General features: G+C 44.6%; 1 protein-coding gene across 1 annotated transcript in view; it reads right to left on the reverse strand.

Moving 5' to 3' along the window:
- galnt9 (polypeptide N-acetylgalactosaminyltransferase 9) overlaps window positions 1-25,714 on the reverse strand; it is a 69,824-nt gene extending 44,110 nt beyond the window's left edge. The window contains exons 1-2 of the mRNA XM_068761015.1: window positions 25,474-25,714; window positions 14,677-14,857 (exon numbers count right to left, since the gene is read on the reverse strand). Coding sequence (XP_068617116.1) covers window positions 14,677-14,857; window positions 25,474-25,714 — 422 coding nt within the window. The remainder of the gene's footprint in view (window positions 1-14,676; window positions 14,858-25,473) is intronic.
- Window positions 25,715-26,517: the final 803 nt, after the last annotated feature.

Here is a 26,517-nt window from a genome sequence, read left to right on the forward strand (position 1 = left end):
TCAGCCCCTCTTTGACTATGCTCGCACCTCCTGGTATTCAAACATCAAAATGTCCCTGAAAACCAGGCTCCAAACCTCCCAAAACAAACTGATTCGGCTACTCCTCAATCTGGGGCCCATGACCCACCTTCTTCCTGGACATTTTGCTAGCCTAAAATGGCTCAGGGTAGAAGACAGGGTTAAACAACTCAAAATGGGATTGGCATTTAAAATAGTCAATGCAGCTCTGCCCTCAGTCCCCTCAATCCCTGCATACCTGACGGAACACCTCCACAGATTTAGTGACACCCACAGCCACAACACTAGAGGGAGCTCAAACAACAACCTGATTACCCCCTCCTATAGGACTAACATGGGTAAATCATCTTTCTACAATACGGCCACCCAAGGGTGGAACGGATTGACTCCCGCCCTCAAAACATGCACCTCTTTGGCCTCCTTCAAAAAGGCCCTAAAAATACACCTTTCAGGGGGACAGAAACGGAGATAGTCATCACGACTCTCTCCGGGTCAAACCCCCCCTCCTTTTTTTTTGTCCACCTATGTTGCACGTATTAATTGCTTTAGTAATTTATTGTAATTTATGTAAGTTATTTATTGTCATCTCGCATCAGTGGTGTAATTTATTTTAGATTAATTGTTAGTTTGCACTGGCGGTGTAATAACATTTTATTTTTGTCTTTCTAATGTTACGTTGCATCAATTGCGTAATTTAATATTGGATTTATTTTTATTTGTATTGTTATTTGTATTGTTTTTTGTGGATGATTTATGTACGAAGGACTTTCAACGGAAACAAGCCCGCAAGGGCTTTTTTGAAATGCTCCTCTTAGACAGGATGTTTGACGTTATTTGTACTGTAATACATGCTACTGTTTGACTGTACTTGTACTGTAATACATGCTACTGTGTGACTGTACTTGTACTGTAATACATGCTACTGTGTGACTGTACTTGTACTCTAACATTCTATCTAATAAATATATTCATCATCATCAAGTAATCCCACTACTCTCTTCTGATGATACTCTCAACTCGTTTGTCATTTCCAGCTGAATTTCCACGCACACACACAAACACACGGGCAAGATTTTGCGAATCTTTCCACGTGGCTCCTCAAGCAATAGGTCACCACAATTCCCTGGCTTCTGCTGGGGGGGGGGGGGGTTCCTTGTGTTTTCACATACGATATTCAACATTACTGACTCGTCATGCACAAACAATGAGGCGGCTAATGGAACATGGAACTCAGGGCGGATTTCTTTTTAGGACAGCAAAGTAATATTCTTCATATTAGGATAGCATTATTGACATGGTCTTTAACCCTTATGCGGTGTTAGGGTCCAAACGGACCCGTTTCAAGAATGTAAAATGCAATTAATGCCGTCAAACATTTTTTAATCGGAACAAGGCTTATAGTATGTGCTCATGGTGGCTATTTAAACACAAAAACACTAATGTTTACCATTTTAGCATATTCTGAATGTCTTCTAGAAAAAAAGTTACATTGGTGTTGTTAGGGTCCGAACGGACCCGGTATACAAAAATGACTGTATAAACATCAGATTGCATCATAGAAATGCTATGACTAGCTCTGTAGATCACATGTGGCTCAATCAAGGTTCATATGTATCTAGACACTTGACTAGATCAGGCATTAGACATGCACAGTCCACACATGCACACACTCTTACACACACACAGAGACGCGCACACACACACATGCACACTCTCTCTCTCACAATCTCTCTGTCTCGCCTGTTCCTGCCAATCTGGTGAGAGAGATCCAGGCTAAAAGCTCACCAGCCAACCCCACACCAACACGCCCCAGACCAGCCAACCCCACATCGACACGCCCCAGATCAGCTACCCGCACACCAACACGCCCCAGACCAGCCACCCCCACACCAACACGCCCCAGGCCAGCAGGCCCTCCACACCAGGGCTTGCCAAAGATGGTAGGGTACGAAAGAGGTGCCAGTCCTGTCCCTCCACCAAAGACAGAAAAACTAACATCACTTGTGACAAGTGTGAAAAATACATCTGTCTTGAGCACACGCACACTGTAAAATGCTGTGATGCATGTATCTGAACACTCCACACACACACACACACATGCAGTCAGTCAGTGTTTGCCCATACAGGGTGAGAAAAAGCACTGTTCCCATGTTCCATGTTCTAAATAATGTTTTATTGCTTCATCTATTGATTTATTTTTATTTAAGATAAATTAATTAACACCGCATAAGGGTTAAATGTTTTATTCAATTCGTTTGTGTTTTGTGAATTCGTGACGCGATGACGTGGAAACGACAGAACCCAACTTGACCCACACGAGCAAGCACTTTGGCAACGGAGGCAAGGAAAAACTGCCCTTTTACAGGCAGAAACCTTGGACAGAACCTAAGCTCATGGGGACGGCCATCTGTCTGACCGGCCGGGTTGAGAGAGAGACTGGCAGGTCAGAAGAGAGTCAAAAACAACGACTCCCATCTGTAGCCAGTCCAGTATCGGTGTCCTGGCGACTTGTTCGGGGTGCACCCTGCCTCTCACCCATAGCCAGCTGCCATAGGCGCTGCAACACCTATGACCTGCAAGCCGGGGAAGCGGGCGCACATGCCACGAACGTCTCATCAGGACTTGGACGGGTCTTTGGAGCTCTTGGACCTGCGAAAGAGGCCACAAACAGACCGAATGACCCGAACAAATGGGTTCGGTCTCCTCGTCTTCTCCAGACATCTGATCAGGGTGTCGACGACGATCTTATAAATCCCCGTCCTCTTCCCCATCATGTTCATGCAAACTGTCCAATGGGTGCCCATCAGTTTGCATAACTTCTTATGAACACGTCTGGCGAGCTTGTCGACCTGCTTCGTGTCCATCTCCAGAGTGATGGACGACTCCTGGATACTGGAGACGAGCACACTCGTCATCATCTCCTTGATCTCCATCATGTCCGTGACAGGAATGTTCTTGCCCTGGAAGATCCTTGAGAGAAGCACCGTGACGATCCAGCCACACTGCTTCTCCAAGCCTTCCGGCGACGATGCCGTTCGGACATCGCTCCTGTCTTCCGGACCACAGACCCTTTCTGTGGGGAGATCTTCCTCCTCCTCAGGTACCAAAGGCACCCACCCTTCCATGATGGCAGGGGCCTCTGGTAGCTCTGGAGGAATTTCCTTCTCGCCTTCTTCGGGTTCACAGACGAGCTTGTCCTTGTTCTTGTAATGATTTTGGATCGCCAGGACAGCTTTATCGACGGCGTTGTTGATGGTCGATTCTGAAGGGAACAGATCTCCCATCTGAATGGAAGGGATCAGATCTCCCATCATGGAGTCCTCAGGCTCAGATCCTTCCGGCGATACGAGGTCCTTCGCTGCCGACTCTTCCTCTTTCAACCAGCAAAGGAATTTGCGACTCTTCTGAGCAAATCTCTGCAGTAGCTTCCTGAAGTGCCGCATGATGGAGACCTGCGTGAGGCTGGGACCTTCCGCTGCCTCCTGCCCGCTGTTTGCAGCTTTTTTGGGGCTGCTGCGTAAGCTCTTCACGACTTCTTTGGACACCAGACGCGATATCTCGTACGGAGCCAAAATCTCAATCACCTCTGGAACGCCCATTGTTGAGGCAAGGACCGGTGGGAGGACTTCATCCAGCGCTTCTTGGATTTCCTCTAAATCAACAAGAAGGCCGGTCCCTGACGTTTTTGATGTCGGGGGAGAAGTCATTTTATCACACAGTTCTGGAGCTTGTTCCAGAACCGTGTGACTCACTGAGTCGGCCACGACTTTGATTATATCGGCGCTCATGTCCAGAAGACGTGCTTCAGTCTTCTGATTCGCGGTCCCTGACTGCAGGCCGTCCCACTCTTTGTCGGTCAGTTTCCCAAGAAATTTTTGGAAAACATCACCGAGACGGGACGACGTCTTTTCTGGGAGGACCAGACTAGTCACTCTTGCTGGGGGGACCAGACTCTTGGCTTTTCCTGGGAGGACCAGACCCATGTCCTTGGAGGTCCGTACCGGTGCTTGCATCTCTTGGTTGTACATACGAGAGTGTTGAGAAAAGCACTACCTGAGAGGATTCGTGTGCTTGTATAAATAGGTTCCCACTCAATGACTTCAAAGACATAGACATCAAAGCCTAATTGAACTTTGATGACAAGCTACATCAAAGGCACAGTAACGCAGTATGGCAGCAATTTCATCAGTGACGTGATGCCGTCACATTAAGCGATATCACCGTGCCCCCGACTTAATTTAGCATCATACCAAAGAAATCTACGTCTTCACGGGTTAACCCTTATGCAGTGTTAGGGTCCAAACGGACCCGTTTCAAGAATATAAAATGCAATTAATGCCGTCAAACATTTTTTTAATCAGAACAAGGCTTATAGTATGTGCTCATGGTGGCTATTTAAACACAAAAACACTAATGTTTACCATTTTAGCATATTCTGAATGTCTTCTAGAAAAAAAGTTACATTGGTGGTGTTAGGGTCCGAACGGACCCGGTATAGGAAAATGACTGTATAAACATCAGATTGCATCATAGAAATGCTATGACTAGCTCTGTAGATCACATGTGGCTCAATCAAGGTTCATATGTATCTAGACACTTGACTAGACCAGGCATTAGACGTGCACAATACACACATGCACACACTCTTACACACACACAGACGCGCACACACACACATGCACACTCTCTCTCTCACACACACTCTCTGTCTCGCCTGTTCCTGCCAATCTGGTGAGAGAGATCCAGGTTAAAAGCTCACCAGCCAACCCCACACCAACACGCCCCAGATCAGCCACCCCCACATCAACACGCCCCAGACCAGCCACCCCCACACCAACACGCCCCAGACCAGCCACCCCCACACCAACATGCCCCAGACCGGCCACCCCCACACCAACACGCCCCAGACCAGCCACCCCCACACCAACACGCCCCAGACCGGCCACCCCCACACCAACACGCCCCAGACCAGCCACCCCCACACCAACATGCCCCAGACCAGCCACCCCCACATCAACACGCCCCAGACCGGCCACCCCCACATCAACACGCCCCAGACCAGCCCCCCCCACACCAACACGCCCCAGACCGGCCACCCCCACATCAACACGCCCCAGACCAGCCACCCACACACCAACACGCCCCAGACCGGCCGCCCCCACACCAACACGCCCCAGACCAGCCACCCCCACACCAACACGCCCCAGACCAGCAGGCCCTCCACCAGCAGGGCGTGCCAAAGACGGTAGGGTACGAAAGACGTGCCAGTCCTGTCCATCCACCAAAGACAGAAAAACTAACATCACTTGTGACAAGTGTGAAAAATACATCTGTCTTGAGCACACGCACACAGTAAAGTGCTATGATGCATGCGTCTGGACACCCCACACACACACACACACACGCAGTCAGTCAGTGTTTGCCCATACAGGGTGAGAAAAAGCACTGTTCCATGTTCCATGTTCTAAATAATGTTTTATTGCTTGATCTATTGATTTATTTCCATAATAGTTCTAAAACCCACAAAGCAGTTTTCTCAATAAAATGTCTTCATATATTACCCTGTTATAGTCAGATTGTATAATTATTTACCAATTTTCAGCATGAGTGAATATAATCCTATTTTCGAGTGAGAAAAATAGGTATATTGTGTCTTAGGGCCATATGGGGGCCAAATAATATAATGTTTGATATGGGGACTGTGGTTATGATGAGCTAATAAGTTAGTAATGAAGTACAGAACAAAACTGGATCATAATCCTTATTTTTTGGGGTGGTTGGTACTGAGTTACACACCGGGTCCGAACGGACCCGGTTAACACCAAATTAAGATAAATAAATTAACACCGCATAAGGGTTAATCAAATCTGCCTGTTTCCATCTTTCTTTTCTTAATTCCATTAAGCTCTTGAATTCCCTTTATAAATATCAAGAGAGACTTGTGTCATGATGATGATGAACTAACAGGTGACAGACCATTTCTGAGAAATAGTACAGACAAGTCATCGATTTGTCAGAACGCATCAGTCTCACATGCAATCAGAGATTATTAGACGAGACAGAGACAACGGACGAGGCTGCAATTCATTCTAGAACATTTGCACTTGGCTAAGATGCTATTTAAAAATTAATTGTCTCTTCAGCCTGAATCTCAAAGCAGAGCTGCTACAGAAATGAACAACGACAGGCTCCATTATTAAGACACATGCAACCTGTCCTAAATAGCCAAATGTATTCCTGATGCCCCTTGCTGGAGGTGATCAGCACTGAATAAACATATAATTCAATGTTATAATCTATAATCCAAAATAAACACAAAATAAGTGTAACAGTACAAAATGTTCGGACGTTGGCATCAAAGTGTAAATTCGGAGCTCTCTGTGCAACCTTGAGCTTTTCAGACGTTTGATTTTTGATTCTCTATCATTGCCGCGGGTCACCTGAACTCTGCTAGTGCTCAGCGCCTTGATAACCCGGAGAGCTGGGATGTCAGCTTGACTCAGCAGCATCCGCTGGGCCAGGCCGCGGGGGGAGCCACACAGCAGATGGATCTCAGCATGGTGCTCGAGTTGCATCCTCCCTTCTGCATTTAATGGAATCCTCTTTGCACTTCACAGCTACTGGATTGCATGAGTGTGTGTGCGTGTGTGTGGCACAAGATAGCAATTTCTCACCTTTAAATATTGAGAATTGGTGGCAGAGGAACCACCGGTAATGTGGGATGGCACAGCAGGTGGTATCTTATTTACTTGTGAAATTATACAGCAAATGTTTTGCATATGAAAAAAAGCAAGCGTAAAAAGTGTTTTGTAAAAGGAGCACTTTCGTTGAATGCACCAGATGTGGGAGACGTGCGCACGGCAAATTAACTTCCACTGTTCACTGATCCTTTGCAGATGCAGCTCGTATGCTTGTCAGAAATATTCATGCAGTTGTGCTCTTTTGTCATCGCTTTTAACTGTGGGTTACATGTCTCAGCTTTAATAGCCTTTTTTTTTTACCTTGCTTGGATTGAGACTATAGAGGTGGAACACCTTGAAAGTGCTTGCTGGTTTTCTATTCCTGTTGCAATAACAAAGCAAAAACAAATAGATAAAGAGTAAGACCAACATCACGGTCACAGCTGTACACTCTTTGATTTCTTTTATGTATTCCTGGGTCTTCCTCTTCCTCTGTGTTCCCCAGTGTTTGTGTCTTATTTTCTACATGGGTGTAAATCTCCCTCCTCCAGTCTCCTTCGTTGCCGTGCGCTGCTCCCAGTTCTAACACAGCCTATCAGATCATTTTTGGATTTCCTGTGTCTTTACCTCAAGCCATTTGTTTAGGCCAGGCTCATACTACAGGCATTTTAAATCCTGATTAGGGAATTGTGTTTCATCACACAAGTAAAAAAAAAATCTCCTGAATATTAAACATGCACACAGGACAACATGAACAAAATAGCATCTCACAGGGAAGGATTTAAATAAAAGTCACATTCTCAAGGAAGCTACCAGGATGTGATGTACTAAGGTGTCCCTGCTCCTGGTTCCCGCCGCCGTGCCATAGCAACCTCCCGGGCACCACAGGTTCCTCAGTCAGCAGCACTGTCCAACTTCCAGTTGTGCAAACATGTTGCCAGATCCCTAGTCTGATCTCTGGCCCCTTGTCTGTGATTCATCACTCCACCTTTGTTCCTGAACTGTGACTTGTCACTCGACTGCAGAGTACACCCGTTCACATCGGGGGGGGGGGGGGGGGGGGGGGGGGTCATGACTGGCTTCAGGTGAGGCGACGGCTTTGCCTCCTGTCTAATGTATTGGTTTGGCTTTGGGATGTCGCTTGGAGTGGTTCTTTCCATCCGGTTCTTTCCTGGATCAAACTCCTAGGTGGTTGTGCCCATTATGATGTTTCAGGTCAAATGGAGCAAAACAATATGGTGAACAAAGCTATAAATTCTTGTGGAGCTGAGGGAGTCAGGAGAGCAATCGCTGTGGGATCATCACCACGAGTGAAGCATTTCATATGAAATTGATGCAATACTAGCCGACCCTAAAAAAAAAAAAACACACAAGCATCGATTGCATCAAAAAAGCAAAGTCTCACTGCAACATCCTGAGATGCAGAGTTCTGCATAACAAGAATTATAAACAGATCTTCCAATCTGTAATGCAAGCAATTGATTAGCCCTAACAGAAGCTCCCTTGGGTCTAAACACCTTTATCGATCTATGATCTTTTATCATTTAACACAAACGCTGTGCTGCATGCAACACTTCGGCTCTGCACAATCCAAAGCTACCTGAGAGGCAGTGAAAACCTCTTCATGAATTTAAATTCTAACATGACACCTTATCTAAATATCGACATTGATTTATAGAACTGGCAATCTACTGCCGCTATAGTCTCAGTGGCCAAGTAAGCTTGTGCTTGGGAAAACTTCATTTCATTTAAAGTGATCAATCATATCCATTACTGCAGCCCACATGCGTTTGACAGCAGAGGTAATAAAAGGAAAACTAAACTGCAGCGTGTGTTTATGATGGAGTGTGCTGCTTATTTGCGCTTTAAGCTCTTCTCTGGTACTTTATCCATAAGAGTAAATGCACCAGTGTTTTGATTGATAACTCCCTCACTGTATCATTTCAGTGTTTCTGCATGCATTTGTACGCTCCCTCCTTTATTCCCTCTCACATATTTCTCTATTGCCGCTCTCAATCAGCCTTGCCAGGTCTATAAATACAGTAAAAAATCTGGCGGGGGGTAATTTCTTGCACCACAGCTCTCCGTTATAAAGACACAGCCATGACATGGATCCTGTGCAAAAACTGGTGAAACGGTGGGTTTAATGAATATTACTAGAGTACTATCATGTATATGGCGGCTCATCACTCCTGGTTGAGCTGTAGTGTGAGGAGGGATTTCAGTGTCCAGATCCTAAATTATATTGTATTTCCATTGCCCTACTTGCTGTATCCAATTTGGGCTATTGCTCAGCGTTAAATTCGTACCTGTCTGCAGCAGCGGGCAAGCGAGTAAAACAGGATGAGCGATGGGCTCGTCTGTTTGTAACGGGACTGAGCTCGGTGGACAGAGCTTGTGATTTGATCTGAAACAAGCTCTGACAGAAACAGAGCTCCAGTTTAAGGTGCGTTCCCATCAAACATCGCCCCTACTCCCCTTCGACCAGCCTCCCTCTGACTTTTCCCAGCTGGTCACTTCATTTGCTTCATGTTAACCTTTTGTAACTCGCAGGGCAGACCATAGTAACTTTCCGATCTATGAGCACTACCAATAAGATTGGTCATTTGTCTTGTCTTGTCTTGCCCCCCAATCATCTATTGGCCTTTAGAATAGGGTTAGAAAACAAATATTTTTGACAAAAAGTTGCCTTACACGTGTCTGTGTGGGTTTTCTCCTACCATCAAACACAAGCAGCTTAGGTCAATCGATCACTTCCAAATTGTCCGTAGTTGTGAATGTGTGCATTTGTGGTCATCTGCGTGTGGCCCTGCGATGTGCTGGTGACTCATCAGGGATGTACTGCGCCTCTCGCCCATAGCAAGCTGGGTTATGATCCAGCAATAGCCGTGACCCCAGCGGCTGTAGATGAAACGAATGAGGTTGTCTCGTCTCCTAGAGGATGGATGGATGGATGGCTCATATCTGCCAAGTGAAAACTGATTATAGGCATAATTAAATAACCTGATTGCATGAGGAGAAATAGCGAAGGGAATCCGGTTGCATGCATAAATTACGTTTATTTACGTTGGATTTGTGGGTGTCTGTAAATGCATCTCAGCATGGCTATTGTTTTTTCTTCCCACAGCGCATTGTGCTGTTAAACCTAAGCCTCCCAAGGACAAAGATTGACAGAGTCACATTCATTATAAATAGAGCTTAGTTAAACTCCTTTTCTTTCACTTAAGAATGTCACTTTAGAGGTGAAGGGCACCGGAGAGGAAAAGATCTAGTGGGCAGTAAAAGAGGATTACAGGGTTTTGTGTGAGGGACAATTGCAACTTTAATTATTATGAATTGTTTTTTATTCTGCAGACAGGCAGGATTGAAAAGGAAGTGAGGAGTGAAATTGCAGGTCGTTTCATCAAGGCTTCCTCGTAGTCCTCAAAGTCCTTGACTCAGTGAGTCCTGCTGAATTAAAAGCCCATTAGACACTATAGGCTCCTGATTCCTGCATTTTGCCTCACTTCTGCAATACTGCAGTCACCCTTTAGCCCGCAGGACTTAAATACGCTGTGTCACTGTCTTTCATATACTGCATGAGGCAGAGAGCTGCAGCAGACCATGGTGAGAGGGCTGAGGTCAGTTTCGCACCTTGACTGCAGCTCGTCTGACCCGTACCAAGGAATGCATCTATTGAAATGAAAAACAAGCTGTAAAGTTGGGCTGACTCCATCCTGTGTCCTCAGCAGCACCACGCGGATCCAAAAGGGAGGCATGCAGCAATTCACTGAGCCTCAGATGCAGTTTTGTGTTCTCCGATGTCATAAATAGTTCCATAAATACTGATTTCAATGAGTGACTTGCAGCTCAAGCTCACTATTTAATTTTAATTTTTAAATTTCACTCACTTTGGGAACGTGTAAAGACCCTCAGGTTTGTCAGCATCGGGATGAATTGTTCTTCATCTTCTTTGCATTGTGTCAATTTCTGTTTAGCTTCACAACTACATTCAGTCTGCATAAATCAGTGTATGGAATAGTTGCCATTAACACACGAGGCTTCACTGCCAAGACAGGCAGCTCTAAAGAAAGACAAATCTCGGCGTATAAGACAGAGATGAGAAGAGCAGCTTCTAGTAACCAATGAAATCATATGAAAACACCAGTACTCAAGTTGCACCACTTGAAGCCAACCAACCTCATCTACAAACTTTCAACATTCACTTCCTGTTGCCTTTCATCCCATTTTTTTTGCTGAACTACTCGATAAAAGAAATTTCGGAGGCGGCCTCAGCTGGCTTTATTAACCAGTAAGCTCCTTTCAACTTTCCCTCCTCCTCCCATTTTCTCCCAGCCTCATCTAATTTTTATCAGCGTGAAAAAGATGTCAGAACAAAGCAGCGTGGATGAAATGAATTGTTATCCCCACTAAAGCCCTCTGAAATCTCCCCTGGTCGTCGGATGTCCTCTCAGCTTCCCTACCTGCCGCCATTGTTCTTTGACACTCTGTGATATAAACGCTTCTGGCAGCGCTGATTGCCCACCCTGCTCCCTGTTCCGTCTCCTGCAGCGTGGCCCCGCATCACAGCCGTGGCTCACTTTTGCAACTAAAATTTCCTCCAGAAGAACCATTAAGGCTTCTTGCTGGGTGTACACTGGGTTTCTCTCATAAATAGCATAACTCAAGATTCCTTTTATTTCAACATCAAAACATAGCTTAACTGTACCTTTTCATGTGGGATTAGCTGCGTCAAAAGTTGTGTGTGTGTATGTGTGTGTGTTCTATTACAGAAGCTCTTGTATACCCCGTGATGTATTGACAGAGAGCGGAGAAGGCGGGATTAAGTGGAGTTGAGACAGATGAACAAAATGAAAAGTGTCACAGCTTGAGGCGGGGCCTGTGCTTTTCCATGCATTAATTTCTCCTGTTTTCCAGATCCTCCTCCTGCAATCAGTCACATGTGCGTCTATGCTCACCTGCAGCTAATCACTCATTAGCCCTGACTCCACATATACTCAACTCAGACATCACACCCTTTCCAGATTGTTAGTGATGATTCCTACCTTCAAGCGTTCCAAATTGCTCTCCCGTGTTTCGACCCTGCCTGATTCCTGGATTCCGTCTCTTTGCCTTCCCCTTGGGGTCTGTTTTATAATTATATTTATTTTGAATGCAACAACAAAAAACTTTGTATACGCACTTATAAATACAAGACCCATAAAATAAAAAAATCCATCTGCAATATAATACGTATTTGACTCATTCGAAAAGGAATAGGAAGGCTTATCAAGCCCTACCCCCATTCTTCACCATCAACCAATGCAAAATTCCAATAAATAAACTAAACAGGCGACATAAAAATACTAAAAGCAAGCTATTTAAGAAAAAAGTAGAACAAAACACACAAAAAGAACAAATGAACAGGCTCCCTGTCTATTCTGATGACCCGGTTTGTGACCTCTGCCGGACATTTGGAACTGCTTCATTGCCTGCCCCATCCTGATTTGGGTGCTACTTTGGACTGACTATCTGGGAAAGAACAAAGTTCAGTTGCTGGATTGCCCTTCTACTGTTGTGCATTTGGATTCTTACCTGCCTTCAAAGATGATGGGAGGACAGCTTAGGAATCTCCAGAGGACCATTATGATGTTCAAGGCCAGAGTCGCGTGACTGAGAGAGCATCGGTGTGTCAGTGCTGCTGTTTGGTGGGATGGTCCGCTTTTAAAGTCTAAGCCCAAAATGTGACTCGTATTGTTTATGAGCATTGCTTGTTTCCCTCTTCTTTCCGTCTCTCGTTAGTTTGCATCATCATTGTGATTCAAATGCAAATAAAGATCCCTGTTGGCCATTTTGGAACGAGAGAAGATGAGCAAAAAATATGGGATGGGAGTGGTGTGAAGTGTCATGATCAATTGATCAATGTCTCTGTGGCTGAGTTGAACATATGAGTGTTTGTTGCAGCCCGGATTATCATTTTAAATCTCTCAAATAATCAAATTATTTGTATGCAGTGTTTTTCCAGCATGTTTTAGATGTTTTCTTATTGCAACACACTTTATTCAAACCTACAGAAGTGTTCAGAAGTGTCTGCAGAACAGCATGAGGAGCAAATCATTTGAACCAAGGGTGTTCGAAGAAGGAAACACCCAAAACATCTGCATCATCTGCACCACAAAGGGCTCAAACTCAGACTCCAAGGATAAGCTTTGACCTTGGTAAACAACTTGTAAAGCGAAAAGTCACACATGGCTTCACGTGGCTGATTTTTGCATTTGATTTTCTTTATGCATGGGCAGGCTATGACAAGAAGATCAAAAGATTACAACAATTACTTATTTCATAGCCAGCAAAAAAGAATGTCAGCGGTAACAACAATATTGCTGATGAACGACAGATAGAAGCGTTGAATGAAATGTGCCGGGCTTGTGTTCTGAGAACAAAGATAATCCTTACGTTCTCGTGTCTGTGACTCATGTCATTCCGGGTTGACTGTTTATAACACGTAATGTGCTACCGGGAAGCTCAGGGAAACCAACGCAAAAGGAAAGTCAGAAACCAAGTGAACGGGAACGTTCCCCGACTGGAAGTGATTACATTTCCATCAGTGACATTTCTATATTTCATTTTGGTATGAAAATCCAGTTTTTGATGTCCACAGACGTGACGTGAACACGCAATGCTTCGTCTTAAATATAGCAGAAAGATCATCTGGCACCTTACTGGATGCGTCTTGAAGGGGACATTATGAAAAACTCACTTTTCCCATGTTTCTACACTATTATGGTGATTTTGGTTCCTTATCAACCCAAAAACAGCTAAATAAACCATCCAGTCAATCCTTCGTAGTTTGGGTAGGTCTGTAATCACCTACTGAAATACGTCAGGAAGACATCCCTCTCGGCTTGACTTCAAGCCGGAAGAGCGTGCACAATATGTGCGTGCGTCCCTGGGTTTGCAGCATTTTCCCTGCATAACGTTTATTTTTGGTTCTAATGTTCCGCCGAAAATTGGCAAAAATGTTTTATTGTGTGGTAAACACTTGAGCCAGACGCTTCTTGGAGCGGGAGAGCAACAGGCAGGTCGGTGCAGCGTCTGCAGTATTGCACGTCCCACCGGGAAGAGACCACGGGGATGACCCAGGACACGCTGGAGAGACGATGTCTCTCGGCTGGCCTGGGAACGCTCCGGGACCTTCGGGAACCCCCACCCCCACCCGGAAGAGCTGGAAGAAGCGGCCGGGGAGAGGGAAGTCTAGGCTTCCCTGCTTAGGCTGCTGCCCCCGCGACCCGACCCTGGATAAGCGTTTTGAAGATGGATGGATGGATTATTCAAAGCATTTTTATTCCATCCTGAGTTTATTCGTGCGTATAATATGGGACCTTTTTAGAAATCCATTCACCAAAATAACATCAGGACAGGAAGCAGCAGACTAAATACATCCCAGTACATTGGCACTAAGTGCATGGTGATGCTTTGCTGGTACTGTTTACATAATGCTGACTGTATCTACAAATAAATATCTGATGATTTTACACTGAATGTCTTCTGAGGTGTGTTTAATTCAACTGTTGCTCATGAGCAACAGCCAGACTCTATCATGGATGGTTCATGCATTTTCAGCAGGCCTGAGGTTGTGTTAACACTCGTGTACGCTCTCGTAACAGCGTGTTGTAGCAGCAGCTCATTGTCTTGGACTCATCGCTTACATTTTGGCACGCTGAGTGTAGTACAGGGCTACCTAAAAAGTCATTAACGCATACCTGAAGAGGAAAAAGCTCTGCGCGCCCGATTTAAATGCCAGTCTCCTGACAGAAAGTCCTGCTGTACATTCTTCTAAAAATAGAAGCCATCAACTGCAGGAGGGGTTGCAATGGCAAAGCTTCCAGTTACATGTATCCCTAACATTATGCAAGCCAGCCAAGGGCAAAAACAGGCGTGGAGCTGTAAATGTGAGGAGAATGTACATGGAAGAGAGAGAGACAGGAGGTGGAAATACTTTTTGGGCCTGTAGTCGGGGATGCTCCTGTCCAGTGAGATGCGGTCACTAAGCTGCGCGTTGTAGCCGTACTCTTCGTATTTCCCTTCACCGTCTCGACTGTCTTCTCCCAGAGTGGCAGCAGCTCCCCCTTGGCCAAGGCCCCCAGGTCCCTCCACGAGCCCCATGGGCTTTGCCAAGCCTGTCGAGGCAATGAAATAGCAAAAAAAAGGACAATCATACAGATGTACACAGCCATAATGAAGATGCAGAAGCAGATGTACAACACGCAGCGGCAGGAGACAGGTAAGAGGAGAGGCCATGCAGAGGGCAGCTGATTATCATTCTCCAGCAGTGTGAGGAGAGTATAGCGCATGGCAGCTCAGAGACCCAGAGGGGGATCATCCACAGGACATCATTACACTGTCTGTCAATGGACACACCCACGCAGACAGAGACGTCACAGAGGCAGCCAGAACATGCAGAGCAGTGCAGTGCAGCTGAAAGACACAGCAGCACAATATAACTGAGGCGAAACATTTACCCCTGGAAACAAAGTATTATACTACAATAATCTGTGGCATTGGGGGAACAAATATGTTTATATTTATCTTAAAGTTAATATAGTTCAGTCCAGACAACTAACAAGTGTGAAATGGCTTGTCAGCAGCAGAACCTCTTTGAGTTTGTCTATAGGCTTTGATCTCATCACTCCCCACAGAGTGATGACAAGACATCTTGAACGTCATGATCGGAGCCAACGGTCCTGCAGCAAATGCAGGTGGAGCAGCAGTGACGGCAGAGACAGGTAGAAGGAGAGGTGGAAATTGTTGCACGTAAAGATGACCGTCAAACTGAGGAGGCCGAGGCGTGGCACAAGCAAATTTGCATACTGTCTGCTTGAACTAGCATTCAAATGTTTGATATTATTAGTCACGTAATTTAAAAACAAACAAGTTCAAGTCCCTCTCAATTAAAAGAGTTTGAACAAAATTACGTTGTATTCGTACCGGGTTTGCGAATGCCCGACTCTAAAATTCCATGAAACTAGTCAAGGTCAGATAATAAATTATGAGAGTCGGGCTTCCGCTGTGGCCTTCGCACCAAATCTAGCTTCGTCTGTTCGCCGCATCAACAGATGGACACACAGACAGTAAGTAAGCAGTGCATACCAATGAAGAGCTCAGCTCTCAGCTTCACCCCTTTGGGAACTGCCGAGTAACCACCAAATTCGGATGGCCTCAAATCCTCGGGTGCCGCTGAAGATTTGTAATTGAAGCTGAATGGCGGCATAACCGGTTTCTCCCACGAGAGGGATTTTAGCACGCCCTGCGCCAGCCAATGAGGTGGCATTTTGACAAGCATGGGTGGGGTTCACATAGAAGACCGGCCAACTGGCACAGCAGCTCCATGTCACACAATAACATAGATACCCTCAAGAACTGGAGACTTTGCGTCTGGAGGGCCTCACTGTCGCTGCGTGAGTCTTGGAAGCAGGACAATGTCTGCCGGCTTTGTTTTCCGATTATTTTGCTCCCCTCCGCCTCTCCATCATGAGAGCTGACAATTTGATCAGCGTTTCCCTGTCTCTCAACATGAGTTTTAACACACTGCAGATGCAATGTCACAATGGGGAGTTTGTATTTCCAACTTTAAGACAACACTGAAGCAAACCCACGCTGTTAACCAGTTCAATAAATTGTGCGCAAAATCTGCTTTTATGTAACCGCTAATTTAAAATAAACTGCTTTAATAATGCCTGTCGGGCTATTTGAAGCAGTAAATCGCTCTGTCTGGCTCTTATTCATCTTTTATCGTCAGTCCGTTTTTGTTTTTTTCCCCCTCATTTAAAATGTATTCAGATGAAACCAGAAGGTCAGAGAAAAATGTAAAATGCATGAAATTATTAATAGCAAACACAGAGAGAGACTGTGTTCCAAAAATGGCTTCCTCACAAGCACAAATAGATGCTTTTAGTACAATATCTTGAAAGGAAGAACTGGGCTAAGTAAGAATCCGTGGACCGTGCAACGCACTAACAATGTGGGGGTTGGGAGTTATTCTCCTGCACGACAACGTATACAACAGATGTACCTGTGAGGCACTTTGTGTAAGAGCATCCAGCCAGTGGGCTGTTATGTTTCTCGTAAAGCTTCCCACGCTGTGACGACAGCAAAGATGCAATAAATGATGACTTGTAAGTAACCTATAAAAAATACCGTACACATAGTATTTCACCACACAGCCATGTCTGCGGGGAAGCAATCTTTCATTCACTGGTTCTGGTATGAGATCAACACTCCAAATTTCACAAAGCACTTTTATCATCTGATTTTGAGGCAGTTGAAGCCCAACATCTGCTTCTTTCACTTCCGTGTCAGCTGGATGTCGATCCCTGATGCGTCAGGCTCCAATCTGAATCTCGTTGCATCTAACTATGCATCTGTCTCTTCTTATTCCCCACAATCCATATGCTGAAATCCCCCCTGACATGATGCATTAAACCCATAACAGCTATAAATTACACAGCAACCTTCAAAATGCATCTGTGTTGGCCTTTATAGAGCCCCAAGACTGAGGATGACCCCATTTTTTGTAATGATTTAAGAGCCGGAGTAGATGTATGCATGTCCAAAGTGATGCAGCGTGACTTCTAAATATTGATGGCACGGGGGAGGGGACTGGGTGAGGAAAGAAAGGCCAAAATAAATCCATGAAATATTGAGCACTCTGAGAACAGACACTCAAAACAGGAGGATTACAAAACTGTTAGCACTAGACTGCAAAATGATCTTCTCACAATAGATTGTGAACAATGGATGCCCCACAGGAGCCTGGATGGTAGAACATTCACATAAAATACAGAACATGTGTGAATAAACTGCGCAGTCAAGACATTATATTCATCTTTAACCTTTTAGCTCATTTTTTATTGTCCTTTATTCGTCCTTTATTCGTCCTAATTTTACATAAATGTCACATTTTGCATTTGTTTAGAGCAGTTACATTTAAATGGTCCAATAAAGAGCCGATTCACAGTCTCTGTTAGGCTTTCCAGTTTGTAAACCCAACTCTCAACCACTGTCTGCCACTAAACACTGTTTTTATCAGACTTGTTAGGCCAAGTACACGGAACACGTAAAGAGCTACGCTTACAATTACTCTTAATGAAATGAGGCTTCCCCCTCACTGATGCTGCCCCTCAGGAAAAAAAAAGCAAGAAGAAATCAGCGAAAGTAGTTTACTTTGCAGAAGCTATTTTACATTTCCAAAGTAGCGGCTCCATTTCATCTCAGTACTATCTCGATGATCAATCAAAGTGTCATTCGGACAGAAAGGCAGGCGGAGAACGTTATATTTATGCCACTGATCCTTTGCAGTTTTATTTCACAGAGAGGCTTCGCTGCACACGAGCATCCAAAACGCTGGGGAAGTGGTGCCTGAGTGAGGAGTTAAGCTACTGAAAAGTTATTTGATCAAGAGAAAGTTACACCATAACCGCGTTACTGAGAAAAAATACAGTTGGCAGCAGTCTGCCGATGACTGCTGCATGGGCTCTAGAATGACGGAAGATCAAACCAGCATGTGTTAAAAGCGTACATCGGTTACATTCAACCGAGAACATCCCCAGCTTGATGCAAAGTTGGTGTCTGTATCTTTTCATTTCAAACATAAGATCCAGATTTGAATCTAATTTACACCACAGCTCTTTGAGAATGGCTGCCTCCTATTTCTAAATCCAGCTGTGTTCTACTGTTTAACATCTGCATTTATTTGAGTTTAGATTTTGACATAATCAGAATGTTTCCATGAGGTGTTCAAACAAAATAATCTATCTGTAACATTTGAACATTGACATGACCTGTCTGTGATGCCCTTTAAGTATCCTAGTCAGAACTTTTCGATTCTTAAAATTCCCTTTGGTTAAGGATGATGAAATATTGAATAAAAAAAGAATCTGTGACATTTTGATCCATCCATCCATTTCTCTTGTAGATGAAACGACGTCAATCTCATCTAAAGCCACTTTATCTGCCTTGTGGGTCACGGGTGTTGCTGGAGCCAATCACAGCTGACGACACTCTGGACATGTCACCAGCACACAGACCCACACACTCACATCTACGGACAATTTGTAGTGATCGATTCACCTAAATTGCATGTTTTTGAAGGTGCAACCTTGATCTGCACAAAACAAGTTCTGTGGGGTACAGAACGCGTGCCTTTCGTCTTTACCCTCTACGCATCTGATTGCAGGTTCTCCGGGGACAGCTGTCGTCTCCAGAAGTGCTCCAAAGACACTGCTATCATCGGATCAGTGCCAGGGAGTCTCATCCGATCGGGGAGACTGACAGTGAGTACAGGAAGGTCATTACGGACTTTGTCAACTGACACGGACAAAACCACCTTAAAACACTCTTTGACACTGAAACTGTGGTGACCTCTTTGGTTTATTTATTTTTTGCGGCGGTGTGTTGGGGAGGGGGGGGGGGGGGTGCAGGGTGTTCAGGGCAGGACAAAAATAAAATCAACAAGGCAGAGGATACTGGCCAAAATGCCAGTCATCAAGAGCAACACGTCCAACCCTCTGCATCAGACAGCGGCGGGGGGGGGGGGGGGGGGGGGGGCATCTCTCCTTTGCCTGATCCTCCCAAAGTAAAGGAAGGAGCGCCTCTGCAGGTCCTTCATTCCCTTTGCAGGCAGACTGTATGACGCTGCATTGTGACCAACAGTACCACAGTACCGCTGACTATCTGCAATAATTTTTAGGTCGGGGAGAGAGTAATCACAAATCCTATTGTTTGAACTTCGTTACAATTTCAAACAGCTGTGGTATAGCTGATAGCTGTGCTGTATAACAGGGACATGCATGGAATGAGTTGTGCTGAAGTGTCTGCCTTCAGAAGGTTTTGAGATGTGTCAGGCTTAACTATAACAACAGGTAGAAATAACACCCGCGCAGTAGCAGTGAAACTTGCTGCAAAAACATGCAACAATCAGCCATGAACTGACGAGAACAGATTCTTGCTCTAACCCTCATTATTAGTAAATCTTCTGCTCTCTAGAGACTTATTTTCTCTGTGCCTCGAGTCCATTCAAGCTGATTATGCACCCTCCACCTCCCCCCCTTTAAAGATTAATCCACTTCATCACTTCTTTAGCCGTCACTGCTGAATCATCGGCCACCACCACCACCACCTCCGGTGTTTGGAATCCAGGAGGATTGATGTTGGAGCCCTTCAATCACAATCTCCCACCAAAGCCATTGTGGGAGACTAATTGCTGTGTGTCATCTAGTGTTCTTTCTTAGTGAAATATTCCTATTGCTGTCAAGAGTGCTTTATCTATTTACAATTAAATATTGTAATTGCATAATGCTATATTCATATTAGTGGAGGTAAACATTTTAAAATAATCGGTTATCCAAAAAAAACAATCATAGGGAGCCAAAGAGAAAATTTACAGCATTCAAAATTCAGCCTGGCAAAAACACCTCGATCCATATGGTCCCTCCTTCGTCAGATCTTATCAATGGATTTTAGTAATGTAATCCCTCGATGACTCTAGGCCAGTAGCATGAAAAAGAGGAATGCTCACTCCATCTAAAGTGGCTATTATTTTCTGTGGCTGACTGCTGCTTGTCGGGTTACCTCCTGAATTTATTATCGTCATTGCTCAAGGCTGAGCTGAACTGATTCTTATCTGTTTCTGAAGCTGTTTCGTCCACCAGCGCCTCATCTCCATATCATTATTGGAATATAATTCCTTTCATCAGGCTTCACCGCATAGTGATGTGATGTCCCTGCAGCTGAGGCTTTTACTCCATGGGGCACAATAACATATATAGGCACACGGCGATGTGTATCATTACGATACAGTCGGTGCATCAAGTGTGTGTCAGCGTGGAAGAGAGAAACTCTGACATTTCTCATCGAGGCTTTGCCCCCTGCAAGCTTAGCATATAAACAGCATGGGTTTCTTTGCCATAATTGGGCATTATAGATAAGAAGCATATCTGGTGCTGCAGCTGGACCTGTGAGGCTGTCATCCCATCAGCACCTACGCACCGGGAGACGGCCAGGATTGACATGCATGGCTGATGACAAGACAGTCGGTTGGACCATGAGTCGAGGGACAACAGACAGTGACTCATCCGCCACTGGTCAGAGCAGAAAACGCAAACACTTTGACTTTAAATAAAATATTTTTTTTTTCTGCTGGCAGAATAATGGAAGAAAGAGAGGGAATGGAAAGAAAGCCATGTTTCATCTGACTGCAATCCAATTCAAATTTGACCTAAAGACCATCATCAATCATTTCTGAATTATCCAATTATAGCTGAGGGACCTGTCCTGCAGGTGCATCAAGCTACGGCTACACTATAGACATTTTTAATTGGTGTGTATGAAATGATTTACATTCTAACCTGTAAACTTTAACATGCCTAATTAACTGCCAGTTTAGCGCGCTAGCAAAAACCTTTTGTTTGAGAAACAAATGTGTTGAGATATAACAGCCAAAATGTTTTATATTATGAAAACATTAATACATTTTCCACTCACAAACTAAAAAAATCTACAAAATCAGTTACTTTAAAAGTGGATCATGAGATTGGGTTGACATTATCTAATGAGTCCACATATAATTAGAAAAGCACTCCGAGAGCGCAGACCTCCGCCAAGCAGCTCATTCCTCTCGAAATTTGGGTTACACAGTTACATGGTGATTTAAATCAAACCAAACCAAAGATTCTATATTGTTTTGGTATCTTGATACACCAACCATGAAAAGTAAAAGTGAATCAGAGTTGATGTGTATTTTTAACACATTTTTGAATCTGTAAATTGAGTTTTCAATGTTAAAATTTAATATTTTTTCCAGACCTCCTTCTGGATCCCATCCAGATGAAATTCGGTGATGAGATAGAGACCCCCACCCTAAATGACTGTGTCAAATTACACAAACATCAGTCTATAATCAACCCAGATGTTGAGGGACAAATTTTGAAGCCCCATTGACTGCATTGTTAGCAAAGATATCAAAGTGATCCAGAATTAAGGATCTCTTCTGGATCATCACCAAAATCTGACCATCTGTCTCTGATAACATTCCCAACATTTCCTGAAAATTCCATCAACATCCGTCTGTATTTTATTTTTTGAGTTATGTTTATAACAGACAGACAGACAAACAAAGAACTAACGCTGTTGATAACCCCCGCCTCTGTAGAGTAACAAGAGTGTTCTTTAATAACAGGCCAGATGGAAAGATAAAAAATAATCATGCCTTTTCATCTGATGTATTGATCCACGGTTAGCTGAAACGTTTTGCCAGCTCCAGCTGGTAGAATTTTCAGCAGCATTTGTCATTTCAGCTTGTAAATTAGCCGAAAGAAGTGTTGTTTACCTGTATCTGAAATCAACAAGGACCCTTTGTTCCCAGACTGGCTTCGAATTACAAGCGGATGAATCGAATGTTTCAACAACATGGCGAGAGCAATGGATGGGCAGGCATGTGGGTATTTCAAGATTTAATAATCTGTTACATGCATTTATTTAATATCAGCACATTTGCATTCAGTGTCAACACCTGAGCTCAAAATGCCCCCCCAATTAAATGTTCTGAAAGTCGTCTCTAAACAAGCAGCTAATCTTATTGATAGTGTTTATTTACTCAGAAGCAGGGCTTCCGCTGGTAAGACTGGAGGTATTTGCCAGGTCTGAAGAAGAACGTAAGGTCAAAATGCTGCTTCATAAGCTTGTTAGCAAGCTTAAAACCTCCTCATCCGATTACCCAAATAATTCATATCGACTGTCCGTGGTGCTGAAACGAATCGGCTGTCATGCTGCTCATTTCTGGTGGAGCGGCCTGCTGATAAAACTGGACAATGCTTTGCTTGTTGGGATTCTGGCGGTCATACATCAGACAACCATGAAAAAGGAATTCTGCAACTTGTTTGTGTCCTTCAAATTTAATTGGACTTTGCTGCAGCTTCCTTAACATGCCATTGCTAGGCAATAAACAACAAAGAGAATGGGCAATTACTTTGTACCGCTGCCGGACATGGCAATAGTTATTGGCGTGCTGATCCCTCCTCTCACTGTGGTTATTCCCAATGGCAATAGAAGACAATTTGTGGTCTGTGCACAATTCATAAGAAGGGACAGTGTGGCCTGGGATATGAGGATATGATTAAGTGCAGCATTAAAATCAAATCAAGGAGGGATTGTGGCAGCGGCTGAATGTTGAAGGCAAAGAAAAATAACATTTTGGTTTACTCCTTTTCTGTCTGAGACTTAAATTGTGTAAAAAAGAGCCTTTAGAATTTAAAAAACAGTGTTTTCTTGACAGTGATTTAGTGTAACACTTTAAAATGTAGTCTGAGTCCAACACAATTTAACTATTTTATATTCCGAGATTAGGTGGAAGCCAGCCTTACACATTGTCCAATGTGTGTTCCTCGCTTTAGCCAGTAACATTATTTAAATTTCCTCACTTGGGAAATACCTTGTGTCAAAGATAATTATTCAACCATCCTGCAAGTTTCTGTTGTGAGAATTATTTGACACTTATGTGATGTTTATTAGAAGTGACGGAAAATGCAGCTCTGTTAAATGCATTTATTTCTGCTGAGAAGAGGCGCATGCCTTTGAGTCAACACTCGGGGGTTATTATTGACACTTAAGAAAAGACCTGAATTCCTTTAAACATTGAAAATCAACCACTCAACATTGTAATGAGATTATATATAATTCATACATTCCCTGCCTGCAGCTTCACAATTAATATTCACTAACTGGATTTATGGAAGTGTTTCATTGTCTATATCAAGCAAAGTGGCTGAGAGGATGCATTGCACTTTTTTGAGAGGCAAAGCCTGCTGGAGTGATGTCAGATGTCAAGCATAACTCATAGTAACAGACTGACCCTCAAATAGCTTGCCAAAGTTCAGCCATTATACAATCATGCAGAATCAGAACCACAGTAGCAGTGATTTGGGGGGGGGGGGGGGTCATGAAGCTGTTAACCTGATTCCTGAGAAAACATCATGGCACCTTTTCTGAAGTTTTTATAATAAAGCAATCAGAATCTAATATTGTCTGAAAGATTCTTATCACATCCAGGCATTTTTTCCTTTTTGTTTGTGCATTCAAAAAAACATTAAATGATCTGTAACCCCCCTACTGGTGACCAGCGTGAAATACAACAACACAGGCAGAACCTCGTATAGCCTTCACCCTCAGCTCCAGCTGCCTGCAGTCTACTCTACACTAATGATATCGTCAGATTCCCCGGAGCTAATGATGAAATCTCACATAGAAATGGGTTTTACTGATATGTTAGTAATCTGGCTGCGGCTGCTCAGCAGTGACATTTATTTTCATCATTTGACTTGTGTTTTGAACAAGTGATGTTTGATCTGAGTTAAAGCATCACTTGTTCAAAACACATCCCTCATTACTGCTGCCTGAATGGGTAACAATATTTTTAGTTAGCCGAGACACCTGCCGGGAGGTTTTTTTATTCCGAAACTGCCGTGAAGCTCAAACATTTTAAAAATAGTATTTCGAATTTTCAACGTTTTATCTCAAAATGCAAAATGACTGACTTAAGCAAAACCTGAGTTATCACAATTCGACAAGTCGATCAACCCGCTGCTAATACAATCCAATTCTGTTGGAACACCGCTGACAATGTCTTCAAGCAGCCCACGGAGCACAGTGGGAAAACGAAAGTTGTGATCCCAAATGTCATGCAGGTAAAATATACACAAACCTTAAGGAATGGGTTTATCCTCTTTTAATTTAATTATTCTTTTTTATTTTTTTAGCTTTGTGTTTAAATCAACATTATTATTTATGACTAAAGTAGAAGTTGTTAAAGCTGTAAAATGATGTATAAGTCATTGATTAGTCAACTGACACTTGAATTATTATATCGTTTCTCTTGCTAAAAGAAATAAGACGTATATTTTTTTACAATTAAGACATCAGTGTGCCGATAAATAACAGTTTGAGCTGAACTCATCACTCATTTAAAAATCCGAAAAGCCCAGCGCTAACTAATGTTTTATTAACATGATGAGTTATTAACACGGCAACGCCTCATGTCGTGTATCTAGATCAGGCTGTTCCGTTGTTGAATCCCTGATTGGATCGTCAACCTGAGCTGAGATTGTGTTGGATTTCCCAACATGGAGAATGAAGACAACAGAGCCGTAGCCGACTGCTGCTCAGCTGAGGGCACCAAATCCGGCCGGCAAGACTAAGGGTGATAAAACAGAAGTCAGTCAGTCCGTTGCAGAACCATACTCTCCTTCAGATCTCTGACAGCTTGTTAAACCAGCTTGTTAACCCCCCCTGTGAACGGAGCTGCATCACGCGAGTGAGATTCCGTGCGGGTCACCAACACATAAAGCATAAGTTTGTGATGTTTACGAGTCGGTTATGGGTTGTGGGCGCCACGGGCAGATGGGGTGTTACAGTAGCAGGCCAGTAAAGTCCTCACTCACCAGTTTTACCAGAAGAGTGAGGCTGAAAATTATAAGCTGTATGGACTAAATCATGTTTTGGGGTGAAGGAAAACTTCTTTCAGCGCCTGCACCCTGCACAGCTTTTATCTTTCCTGGTGTCACTTTGACCGGTAATGCCAGAAAAGTGCTCTATACCGAGCAGACGGCTTTGTGAAAGGGCATAGAAACTCCATGAGGAGTGTAGTTTGCAGGGAGCATTATTATCATCTCCATGACGATGGTGACCTCTTTACCAGGATATGACAGATTTCTGCCCCCATAAGTCAGCAACGGCCACTTCTTACCGTTCAGCTGGTGGTAGACCACATCCTCCAGCCTCTCCAGCCTCTGGAGAATCGACTGCCTGTCCACCACGTTGGAGACTTTGCTGTTTCTGGCTCGCAGCCTCTGGTCAGCAAGACGCCCGATCTGGATGAGCTCCTCGGATCGGTCCTGGATCCTGCAGTAGACCGAGAACAGGATAATCCCCACAAACACTAAGATGTTGACGGTCAGCAAAGTTTTGATTTTGCGTGCCACAGCCATGAAAGAAGAATATTGTCCGGCTGACTTCAGTCAAGCCCAGCAGCTGTCCGTGCGCGGTTGGCCTCGCTTCACCACTTCACTTCAGTCTCCTCCAGGATGGGTGCTTTTCTATACACGAGGTGGGGGAGAGCAGGTCGGAGGATTCGTTTCAGCACCACGGACAGCTCGGGAGGCATCGCGCCCGTCACATGGAGCTTCGGGGCGGGGGGGGGGGGGGGGCGGGAGGCGGAGAGCGACGCTTGTTGTTCGTGCTTCACCAGCCTGAGAACAGCGGGACACTTTGAGCTACATACTACAGGCGAGGCGAGGCGTTCATCCTGCCGAACAGCCGGCGGGAGTTGGAAAGCATCTCTCCTCCGCGACGTCTCCCGCTCCTTAGCTCCAACACGTCTCGTCCATCTTACCGGAGACGCGCCGCAATAACCGCCCGGACCGGACCGGACCGGAGCGACCCCCCCCCCCCTGCTATGGCTGCTCCTCCTCTGGCATCCCCCCCGTTTCGATAGCGTTGTGGTCACTCGATGCGCCCGGGCAAAACCAGAGGAGCTTGTGTCCGGAAAATATGTGCACGCTCCATAAAGAAGGCGGTCTCTCTCTCTCTCTCTCTCGCTCTCTCTGTATATCTACCGTCTCTCTCTCCGGTTTTCTTCACTCCGTCGTTGCTCCCCTCGTCGGCGGTGCAGAGTAGGACGAGTTGAGAGCAGCTCTGTCCTCGTGTGAGGCTGCGGAGATGCGGCCGGACCCTGGCATCCTGTCTTCCTCTCCCCAGACTCTCTGCTCTCCGTCGGGGGAGGACGAGCAGT

This window comes from Brachionichthys hirsutus, chromosome 4 (assembly GCF_040956055.1).
Source record: "Brachionichthys hirsutus isolate HB-005 chromosome 4, CSIRO-AGI_Bhir_v1, whole genome shotgun sequence".
In the NCBI taxonomy this organism is placed as follows: domain Eukaryota; kingdom Metazoa; phylum Chordata; class Actinopteri; order Lophiiformes; family Brachionichthyidae; genus Brachionichthys; species Brachionichthys hirsutus.